An 11,601-nucleotide genomic window follows, 5' to 3' on the forward strand; every position below is an offset into this window, starting at 1 on the left:
TAGTTCTCTTCTGTTGCCTGGCTGGGGTGTGGTAGATGGGACGGACACCTCCTGCAGCACTCTGCTGGCCAAAAAGGAGTGCGGGGGGGGGCTACACAGCCTGGTCTGTGCTATGTCCAGGCCGGTCCAGATTTAAGCACCCCTTGAGCCTTGAGTTTGACACCCCTGGTCAAGACAATTCACGAGAACTGTGTTTTTTTTTTAAAAAAAATTATAACTCCCTTTTCTCACTCCCTCAGGAGAACATGACTGGAAAACAATTAGCTCAGGCATTGCTGACTGCTACTTCAATGCAGCAGATCTTCCTGTGGGAAACACCATCAAGTTCCGTGTTGCCTGTGCCAACAAGGCTGGACAAGGCCCGTACAGCAACCCTTCAGGGAAAGTATTCATTGAGAGTGGAGGTGAGGAGGAGGAAAGCCTCATGTTAAATGACGTTAGGTTACATTATTTCTTCAGTGAAATAAAATGCCCAAAACCATTCATAATAAAACAGTCCTTATCCTCCAATTTACAGTCAAAAAGATAACATTTATCAAAAAGGACTGAGAGGGAGGTGAGGGGTGGGAAACTTGATGAGACAGTTATCTGGACGGATGGGAATTTTCCTGTTCTGTATTTGATGGTACTCACATTAAAAATAAGATTTGCACTGCTTCTATCTTTCTGAACTGGCAATTTCTCTTCTGTTGTTAACATACCTTTTTTATTTATTTTATTTATTTATTAAATTTGTTTGCTGTCTACCTCGCTGCAGGGTGGCAATACCTTTGCTTTCTATTGATGTCTTTAAGCTTAATCCCCCCCAGTGCTTCTTCAGTGTGATATAGTTCTTGAGACCTTCTTTCTGTGGGTAATTCGGAAAGCAGGAGGCAAAGCAGATACCAGTAGAAGTTGTTTGGTGGTATCTCATCAAGCTTGTTTTTTTAAATAGCAGCCAACCCCTTGTTCTATCTTGTATGACTAGTGCTTGTCATATAGTTCCACATCCTGGATTATGCCTTCAACTGACCATAAGTCCATCCCATGGAAGCAAAATGCACCTGTCTTTAATACAGAGAGCCTTTCTTCCTTCACCTCGTTCTATCACTGTTGGCATTCCTATTTTGGAGAGGAACTCAGCATTCTCACTGACTTTTGGAAGGAATGTGAGCAGGGGTGGGTTTCTACCGGTTCTGTCCACCTCTGTAGAACCGGTAGCTCTGAAGAGCAGCAGACATAGAACCGGTTCTATGTCTGCTGATGTTTTTGCCAACCCACCCACCCACCCGGGCTCTTACCTGACCTTTATTTCCTGATTTTTTAATTTCAGCTGCCAAACGAGGCACAGCTGCAGTTAAAAAAAGTAAGAAAAGAGGGCTGTTTCAAAGGCTGCGTCTCTGCACACAGCATGCTGATGACGATTTACAGGCGCGCGGCTCACAGCGTGCAGGGAAGCTCGTAAATCCCGAACCGGTAGTTAACCCTGTCGTATCCCACCCCTGAATGTGAGCCTAGAATCTTTCACCTCTGTTTTTTTCTTCTTCTTCCTTCCCATTCAGAACCCACAGCTGCCCATTCAGGTCTTCCTGCCAAGAAGAATAGAACAGCTTCAACCAGATCTACCCAGACACTTCCTGATCAAACTCCTCAGCCAATTATGAAAAGCACAGGTCCTCTGTCGACCCCCGAGCCAGTTTTAGGACAGGTTCCTCCTGGGCCACAAGAGGTTCAAGCCAGTGAGGAGACATCTGTGGCTTCAGAGAAAGAAAAGCTCCCAATTACAGCTCTCCTTCCATCTTCCCAGGATTCCTCCTGTTTGGAAGGTCCATCCATGACAAAGGCTCCTTTCCCAGAATCAACATTAAAGCCTTGCAGGACAGCATCTTCCACCACCACCCATAATGTCTCAACTACCACCAAGGGTTTGCTTGCCCCGACATCATCCGCTGATTCTTCTGTCTCCAAGTTCTCCCCAGCCCAGCCTGCACTTCCAACTTCCACGGTGGACTCCTCAGGGACCATCTCTCCTAAAACCGTGCCATATGTTGCCACCTCTTTCGTCTCCATCCCATCAAGATCCCCTATCACAACAGATGAGGTCCCCAGCCCCTCAGTCACCCCCACCACAGAAGAAATGCCTTCCCACACACGTTTTCTAAGACGGAGCATTTCCTCCAGTAAGGATACTAATAGTGGAGCCCGGGGCAGTCTTACTTCAAAAGATGAATCCGCATTGCGCCAAGGAGTCCCTCAAAAACCATACACCTTCTTGGATGAGAAAGCGAGGTAATCTATTCCTATCAATAGCAAAGCTGCCTCATAGCGAATCATATCTTGGGCCATTTAGCCCAATATTCCACGTAAAAGTGAGGCTCGTAAGATGACATTTTCCCTTTCCTCTGGAGCTTTTTGGTCAGAGATCCCAGAGACTGAGATTGAAATCTTTCATGGAGTTATTTCTGAAATATGATGTTTTAGATGGTGTGCAGCCTCAGACTACGGTAAATAATAACAGAAGTTTTTTGTATCATTGCAAAAGGAGGCTCATTGAGTTGAACAGATCTTGTAGCTCCCAAATCATTGCAATACTGTGACCTGAACTCCAGAGAGATTTCCTCTCTGCTATGTTGTTTGTTTCATGGATTAGTCAAGGGATAGTTTGGTTCATCATGTCCCTTAGTAAATGCAGGAATCCAGATTAAAGTATCTGATAGATGTTAGCCAGCTTCTTCTGGAACAAATCTAGCAAAGGGAAACTCTACCCCTCAATGGGTAATTGGATGCACTGATGAATTGCTTTACCCATTTTTCTTAATATTCCATGGGAATTTGCTATTTCATAACTTACCATAATTTCATTCCCTGCACTTTAGGAAGGAAGAACATCTTTCTAACATCCTTTCAGGTACTTGAAGAGGGATTTTCACACTTTTTAAGAACAAATATACCCAGTTTCCTCATTAGGAATATTTATAAGACTACAACTCCCAAGCTGTCAGGGAGCTTGTGAGTAACCATGTGAAATCTGTTGCTAATCTCTAAAGATCTGTAGGGATTATTGAACTATAGTTCTGTATTACAAACATCAGTTTGCAAGAAGTTCATGTGATAGGCTGCACATTGCACACTCTTTCCTTTAACTACCTAGCATTTTCAACATTGTCCTTGAGCAATGAAGCTCAAAACAACTTCAGATGTTTTTTTGTAGGAGAGAGAGACCAAAAAAAGGGCTCTGTGGGATTACACATGCTAGGACATCAAAAAGAAGTGTGACAAACAAGGTACATAATTCACCCTCTGGTTTCTCTAGCAAGTTGTAATGCCAATTATAAGTAAAGCTAGTCAATACCGATTCACCAAGTTTTTTACAAGGAATAGCCCCGGACTCTTGACCGATAGATTTTTCATGTGAAGGTAGTCCTAGTTTGCACTAAACAGCATCCAGCCATGCGCTAAATATATATTATATGTTTCTGTACAGAGGCCGTTTTGGAGTGATTCGGGAATGTAAGGAGAATGCCACAGGCAAGCGTTTTATGGCCAAAATTGTACCTTACGAGGCAGAAGGCAAGCAAAATGTTCTGCAGGAGTATGAGATCCTTAAGGGTCTTCACCATGAACGCATCATGACCCTCCATGAAGCCTACATTACTCCTCGCTACCTGGTCCTGATAGCAGAATATTGCACTGGGAAGGAGATCCTCTTCCACCTTGTTGACAGGTTGGTTTGGGGCAAATGCTGAGAATGAGACTTCGGATTGTTAGAAAAGCTTTGCGTCCAAGACAAGCAAACCAGGAACCTGCAGGATTTGGACAGCAAGGAGAGAATTCCATAAGAAAATATACCAGGCCAGAGTTAAAGAGCTTTGGAAGAATATGATCACAACATGTTGGCTGTTGAACGAATCCTTTGTAGCCTGAACCGGGTTTAATTAGGAGGGAAATTGATAATGGAAATTATCATTTATTCAAAGCAGAGCAATTAAATAAATGCTTATACCTCTGAGCCACTGAATTGCAAAGGCAAAAAGGGGAAATTTCTGCTTGAGCCACTGAATTGCAAAGGCAAAAAGGGGAAATTTCTGCTTGATCCAAATATGTAAACAAACAAGGAACAAGTTTTGCTGGCTGAGGAATTCTGGGAGTTGAAGTCCACAAGTCTTAAAGTTGCTAAGGTTGGAGACCCCTGGTTTAAACTGATGTTCAAGCAAAATATACTAGCAAGGTCATAATTTGAAAAATGAAAACCTCACTTCAGCAAGGCAGGAAGGAGCATTACATTTATCTTAAAATAGTTATATAATATGATGGTGACCAATTACACTGTAATACGATGGCCATTGTTGAACAACATTATGGCAATGTTGCCACAGATTGGGAATTCTAGGAGCTGTACTCTCAATATACTTGAAGGGTGGATGAAGGCTGGCCAAAAAAATCTCCATTGTGCTTATTTAAGGGGTAATTGTTTTCAAATAGGAAGTATGGTATAATTATACTAGGGCATTACTTCTGGAATTGATTCTCGAATTCCCAACAATCCCTTTCATTTCATCTCTGTGCCTGCAGGTTCCGATACTCAGAGGATGATGTGGTGGGGTACATAACACAGATCCTTCAAGCTCTAGAATATCTTCATGGACGACATATCATTCACCTTGACCTGAAGCCTGAGAACATCATTGTTTCTGCTACAAACTTAATAAAAATTATTGACTTTGGAAGTGCCCAGACGTACAATCCAATGGTTCTGCGAAAGCTAGGGCGCCGTGTTGGCACTCTCGAATACATGGGTGCGTCTGAATTATATTTGCTCTTTCTCTCTTCCTCTCTTTCACTTCATAATCATGGATTGGCTTTAAGATTTCTTATCCAGGAGACTCATATCTTCTTAAGGCAACATGGCAAGAGTAAGCTTTCTGGTCTTGCACATTTTCAGTCCGTCTCTCTTTCTATTTGTAGCTCCAGCTGTATAAAGCTGTTTATTACACACAGCTTTGTTTTCCACTTGAGATGTACTCGGGGAGCACTGAGATGTGACCCAATTAAGCTGATGGTATATTAAATGAAAGCCCTTCTGGGCACAATATGGAATTTGGCATTGCACATCATCTACAAAGAAGAAAGAAGTTGTTCTTTTTTTTTTTTTAGTTTAGTTTACTTTATTGTCATTGCACCTCGTACAACAAAATTAAATACCATCTTCAGTGTACACTATGGCTATGAAAATGAACACAAACACACATCCTTCACATTCTGTACATTGAATTGAAAACCCCTGATATTGTATTAATATTGCACTATACAGTAGAATTCAATAGAGTTACTGCTCTGGGATAGAAGCTGTTTTTCAACCTATTTGCCCTTGTTTTTGTTATCCTGTACAGTCTGCCAGATGGTAATAGTTTAAAAAAAAGCGTTCCCAGGATGAGATGGATCTAAGAATGTTTTGAACTTTCTTAAGGCAGCGGGAGCTTTAAAGCTCTTCCAAAGAGGGGAGAGGGCAACCAATTATCTGGGCAATGACGTTAACCTTCTGGAGTGCTTTCCTATCTGCCACTGTGCAATTGGCAAACCATACAGAGATGCAGTAAGTTAAGATACCCTCTATGGTGCAGCAGTAGAAGGTCACCAGCAATTTTTCATTCAGTTGTTGTTTTCTGAGAAGTCTCAGTATAATCTCTGCTGGGCCCTTTTGACCAGGGCTGCAATGTGAGCACCCCAGGTCAGGTCCTCTTTTATGGTAATGCCCAGAAACTTAAAACTGGTCACTTGCTCCACTCGGTCTCCATTGATAAGCAGGGGCTGGATGTCTGATCTGTTCCTTCTATAGTCCACTACAAGCTCCTTGGTGTTGAGGATCAAGTTATTGTTATTGTCACCACTAAAGCAGCCAGTCCACCTCATCTTGGTAGGCAGACCCCCCCGGAGATGAGTCCCACCACTGTTGTATCATCTGCAAACTTAGTAACCTTTCACCTTTGTCACACACATAAAGAGTATAGAGTAAGGGACTCAACATGCAACCCTGTGGTGTACCAGTGTTAAGAATAAGGGCTGAAGAGATATGATTACCTAATCTGACCCTGTGTGAACAGCCAGACAGAAAATCCATAATCCAAAGGCAGATTGAGTAAGATATTTCTTTTCTATGCAGCTCCAGAAATGGTGAAGGGGGATCCTACTGGCTCAGCAGCTGACATCTGGGGCATCGGAGTCCTCACGTATATTATGTAAGTATGGATGAGATGAGTGACGGCAGGGAATCAAGTGTGTCAAGTAGAATTAAAGATCTTTCTCTGATTAATTCCATGCAATATCTTATGTAGAAACCTCTAATAACCATGCTCACAAAGTGGTATCTCACTGGGGAATGTTAGCTCCATAGACAGGTGGATCATTTATGTTGTCCATCCCTTCCATTCTCAATTGTTCCCATCAGGCTCAGTGGTCGCTCACCGTTCTTTGAAGCAGATACTTTGGAGATAGAGAGCAGGATCCTCGCAGGGCGTTACGATGCCTTCAAGCTCTACCCTAACGTCTCCCAGAGTGCTGCACTTTTCATCCGCAAGGTCCTCTCTGCTCATCCATGGTGAGTGAATAGTGGGGAAAGAAAATAACAGAAACCGGCAGCAGTGTAGATTTTGTCAGCATAGTTGAGCAGCATCTGAAGCGTATCTTGATTGCGAACTCCTCATAGCATCATCACAGTGTTAAATGTGAAGATTATAAATGCACCAGAAGCTTTAGGATATTCGCAGGGCTTTGCTTGAGGAGGCAAGAGGATTGGAAGAGGAAGCAAATGTTTATTTGTTTGTATGCCTAAACAACGTCTTATGGCTGCCCATCTTGCTACCAGGACTTGGGCAGCTAACAATGAATTAAGACCACAAAATCAGTAAAGAATCCAATATTTTTTTAAAAGAAACAATAGCAACTAACCTATCAGGTCCCAGAGGTCCAGCTAAATCCTTCCACCTTACAAGTCAATAGCAAAGAGACAAGCAGCAGACAAACCAATCAACAGTGTTCCCAGTCCAAATGCTTAAGAGAAAACCTGATCTTTAGCACCATACAGAAAACCACTAGGATCAGGGACATTCATGGCAAACATTAGAATGGTCACCCGATGTGATCGATAGCATCATTCTAACTATCCTTTCCTGAAAATAAAATCCATCATGTGTACGTTTCTCCAGTGGTTTTGTGGAATGGGAACGATGTGGTTTTTAGAGGAGCACGATGTTGGAACTGCATTAGCCGTGCCTTATTTCTGTGGCAAATTCTGGCTGTATCCTGTTTGGGTTCAATATCAAAGTGCTTAATTTATGCAGATCAAGAGTCAAGTACAGGCTGAGATTATTACGAGGTAAGGCTGAGCAAAGTTCTGGTTTGAAACTCTGGAGAGGTGCAGCAATACAGTAAACAAAGATAGTCCTCAACTTACCACTGTAATTGAGCCCAACATTTTTGTTGCTAAGCGAAACATTTGTTAAGCGAACTTGCCCCATTTTACGACCTTTCCTGCCACAATTGTTAAGTGAAGCACAGAAGAGGTTAAGGTAATCTTAACCGTTGCTTAGTGAATCTGGTTTCCCCATTGACTTTCCTTGTGAGAAGGTCACAAAAGGTGACCCCACTGTCATAACTATGAGTCAGTTGCCAAGCATCTGCATTTTGATCATGTGGCCATGGGGATGCTGCAACCGTCATGTGAAAAATGACCATAAGTCACTTTTTTTTAGTGCCATTGTAACTTTGAACAGTCACTAAATGAACTGTTGTAAGTCGAGGACCACCTGTAGTACAGAACTAGACGAAGAGCCAGGAGTCTGCATGGCTGCCTTCCTGTGTGTTTTACATTCCACCTGACCCCCTCAGCCTGGGGTTGTCAACTCATAAAACATTCCTATGCCTGTTTTAGTAGTTGCCATAAAAAAGGGTGGGGAGGAAATCTGGAAGAGCAGTGCAGCAGTTTGAAAGCGAAAGTACATTCCAACTCTCCTCTTTAAAAGATTGTAACTAAAATACCAGAGCTTTTCCCAATGAATATATTTAATTGGAGAACGTGAATGATGACACTCAGCCTGTGAACGTGCTCAATTGGAGAATCTGGTTTATGAAACACCCAGGGGGGAGTGGGGAAACAGGGTCACAGGGGACTGTAAATTACATATGCCAGAGTTGGCTTCATACAGAGCAGTGCCAGTATGTCGCCTCTAATAAATCCTTTGAAGTTTTTTGAGGTTTGGCTCGAGAATCATGATTGCTGTTGGATTCCAGCAATCGTTCTAATTAAATTATGCTCCCCATCGGGGAATCGAACCCCAGTCTCCTGCGTGACAGGGGTTTTATTTCCATCCTGAATATAACAGGGGTTCCGGAAAGCTCCTTTTAATAACCTTATCTCTTGCAGGAGCCGTCCAACTCTCAAGGATTGCTTTGCCAATCCGTGGCTCCAGGATGCTTATCTCATGAAGTTGCGGCGTCAGACCCTCACTTTCACCACGAGTCGCCTGAAAGAGTTCTTGGTGGAGCACCAGCGTCGGCGCAATGAAGTGGCTACCAAGCACAAGGTCTTATTGCGCTCCTACCATGGCGCTAGCAGCCACGTGCCCTAGCCACCTGCCCTGCCGGAGGAGCCACAAAACATTCCAGCAGGGGGGCGTAACGGGCCAAGTACCGGTCCTCCTGGCCAGGGTGGGACTGGTTGATATACCTCATGGATGGAAAAAGAGTCATCGGCGCTGGCTGCTGATCTTCCCCTTCTCCCACAATCCTCACAGCGGGGCAAGCCAGTTTTAGAAGGGATGAAACAGTGCCGGGTGACAAGACCTGCGACTCTGGGGTTGGGTTCACAAAGAGGTGTCGTGCTCTGGGAAATCTGAGAGGGGCTTTGAAGAGGCAAACGCCGGGACCTCTCCTCGTCAGAAGGAAGTTCCTTGGAAGATTCAGATGGGCCTAAAGGATGGCTTCTGTTCCCTGGCGCATAGCCCTGAGGAATGGCCCAGTGTTTTGTTTTACAGAGTAACCAGAACTGGGAAAAAGAAAAAGATGGATCAGCCCTGCTAGATTAGGTTTGTGTGTGAAGGCACAACAGGAAGGGAAAACTGTACCCTCCACCTGTGTAACTGATGCACAATGCTGTTGTGGAATAGTTTGTTGCCATCATGATGGGTGTTTCGGTTTCCCAAGGCAGGAAATGGGGAAGGAGGGGCATGCAGTAAGTCTACACCTGCTAGATAGAGCAACTTTAATTGGTGTTTCTGCATGGAGCAGGGTTGGATTCAAGGGCTTCAGTGGCCTCTTCCAACTTTATGGTCTTAGGATTTTACAACAACCCAACTGTAAGCTGGCTGGGAATTCTGGGAGTTGAAATCCATACATCTTAAAGTTGCCAAAGTTGAGAAATGCTGGTGTTAGGCACCCATTAGAAGATCTTTCATCTTCCAACTTTCACAATCTTGCCATAATCTCCTTGCATTTTGCACATGCTTTTCTGAAAGAATAATCCTTCCCCCACCCCCCCCCCCACCCCTTCAGAACTTGTTCAGGAGACGATTTGCCTTCCTGCCCACTTTCATGACTCAAGTATATACTTTCGACACAACGTGCACCTCCTCAAAATATTTACATTTACACAAGACTCTTTCCTTGATGCTCTTTTGCCAAAGTACATCTTGGGCCCTGCGGAACACCTGGTCAAAACAGGCAGAGAGCTTCCACTTTTATGCGGCTTTTTCTTTCGCAGCTGGCTTTCTCAGGATGCGCAAAATTGTGTGTCGGTTTTATTGCGGAGGAAGGAAATGGAGTGGCCTCTGTGCTCATCCCAGCCCTTTACTTGTTAGCCTTGCTGTGGTGATTGGTGGCTGACTGTATCCCTGTGGTGGTAGAAGCTCACTAATGAAGCCACTTACATAGTCAGGGGAATATTTCTACCTGTCTCCCTTCCCAAGAGGGAATGAAGATGCAGGCCACTCATTTTCTACCCTGCCCAGCCTGTATAGTATCCATAGCAATCAACCTTTCAGGTCCTGCTGAAAAGGATGGAAGCCATTCTGAACACTATAATCTACACAGGTTCTACAACCTCTGGTGTATTGGGATAGAGAAGAGTTAACAAACCTAGATTTGGTAGGATAGTGGAAATCAGATGTTGACAGTTGAGTAGAAGAGAAAATTGAACCCAGGCATCATACTGCATAAATGCAACTATCCTGTCTTGCCTTGGGTATGTAAATCCATGCCTCTGATTTCCCCCTGAAGTTCATTTCTCACCCTGTCCAATGTATTTTAAATGTGGAGTCGATGCACATTTTCCCTCTTGCAACAGGAACAGTAAAACAACAAGCCTCTTCTAGATGGGTGGTTTATCACAAATCAATCACTGTTCCTCTGCTGCAACTATAAATGGAACCACACATGACTTTCCACGTTATTAGGGATATTGCAGTCTTCCTGTAAACTCATCTCACTATTTTCTATGTCTATCCAAAGCTATGGCATAAATGCTGTAGATGGAAAGGAAAAAAAAATTATATTCACCCAAGCAATCGTGAGGTGGAGGGTATCCTAGTAACCCTTTTTTTAATTAAAAGATTTTTTTTTATTAGTGCTAAGTGCTTCTTACATGTCAAAAAAGTTTGGAAAGGTTTTTCTTTTTAAAATTAGTATTATAGTGGTATTTTAACATTTTTAAAATATATAATTAGAAAAGCATTTTGGCACTAATTTAAAAAAAAATTAAGGTTTACAAATGGATGCTTACCACACAGTTTATATTAAAACTACACTGAGGTGTAAAGGGTACCGTTTTTCCAATACCCTATTACACAAACTGGAACTAGGCCTCTTTTTAAAAAAGGCACATATCCATTTTGAAATTGTGCTAGTCTTTTTCCAGGAAAAAAAGGTGGAAACAATAGTGGGAAAACATGAAAAAGTTACAAATGTTTGAATTCCTTTCCAAAGGGTGAGTGAAAAGGGGGAAATCTGCAATAAATGCCTTGTGTGGAAGCAGTTCACCAGTAAAAAATAAAGGCAGAGAATAATTTCAATGGCTTGATGTGATTCATGCAGAAAATGGAATCTTACGCAAGAAAGGTATATACTTTTTATTTTAGTAAAAAGTTTGAGCTGGGTGTTCTATTAAAGACAAGGATGAATGCCAACAGAGACCACTCTGCATGTGTTTGGATTTATCTAAAAATATGGAGTTGCTGAGTGGAGTGGTGGCCTAGAGGTGAAGACACTCGACTCCCACTTGGAAGGTTGAGAGTTCAATTCTAGGCAGCGGTTGTTTCTTTTCTGGGGCGCCAAGAAAAAATATCTGCTGTGAACGTGAACCCCAGTTTTTAGGCATCAGGAAGGGCATCCAGCCATTAAACACTCAGCGCCATTCGGTTGTCCTGGCTCCACTCCAAATAAAGGTGTTAAAGGGTCATAAAAAGAAGAAGAAATGAGTGGAATTGCCACGAAACTATTTTTGGTTTGATATGCATTATTTCCCCTTTAGGTACACATTTAGAAAAAAAAAAAAAACATTTACTCAGAATGTATCATCGAAGAATTGACCAAGGAGCTAATATAGTATTAAGTTAACTTTAAATCCATAAATAC

At 42.8% G+C, this 11,601-nt stretch overlaps 1 protein-coding gene across 5 annotated transcripts in view; it reads left to right on the plus strand.

The window, feature by feature from the left end:
* The window catches only part of SPEG (striated muscle enriched protein kinase), a 138,936-nt gene extending 127,897 nt beyond the window's left edge, over positions 1–11,039 (plus strand). For all 5 annotated transcript variants that reach the window (XM_026665563.2, XM_087950517.1, XM_087950528.1 and 2 more), the window contains 7 exons: positions 240–404; positions 1,542–2,268; positions 3,464–3,703; positions 4,552–4,775; positions 6,140–6,215; positions 6,425–6,574; positions 8,399–11,039. In XM_026665563.2, coding sequence (XP_026521348.2) covers positions 240–404; positions 1,542–2,268; positions 3,464–3,703; positions 4,552–4,775; positions 6,140–6,215; positions 6,425–6,574; positions 8,399–8,603 — 1,787 coding nt within the window. In that variant the 3' untranslated portion in view covers positions 8,604–11,039. The remainder of the gene's footprint in view (positions 1–239; positions 405–1,541; positions 2,269–3,463; positions 3,704–4,551; positions 4,776–6,139; positions 6,216–6,424; positions 6,575–8,398) is intronic.
* The last annotated feature ends 562 nt before the right edge of the window (positions 11,040–11,601 follow it).

Source organism: Notechis scutatus, chromosome 1 (genome assembly GCF_049901735.1).
Source record: "Notechis scutatus isolate UNSWTSFEM ecotype Mainland chromosome 1, rNotScu1.2, whole genome shotgun sequence".
In the NCBI taxonomy this organism is placed as follows: domain Eukaryota; kingdom Metazoa; phylum Chordata; class Lepidosauria; order Squamata; family Elapidae; genus Notechis; species Notechis scutatus.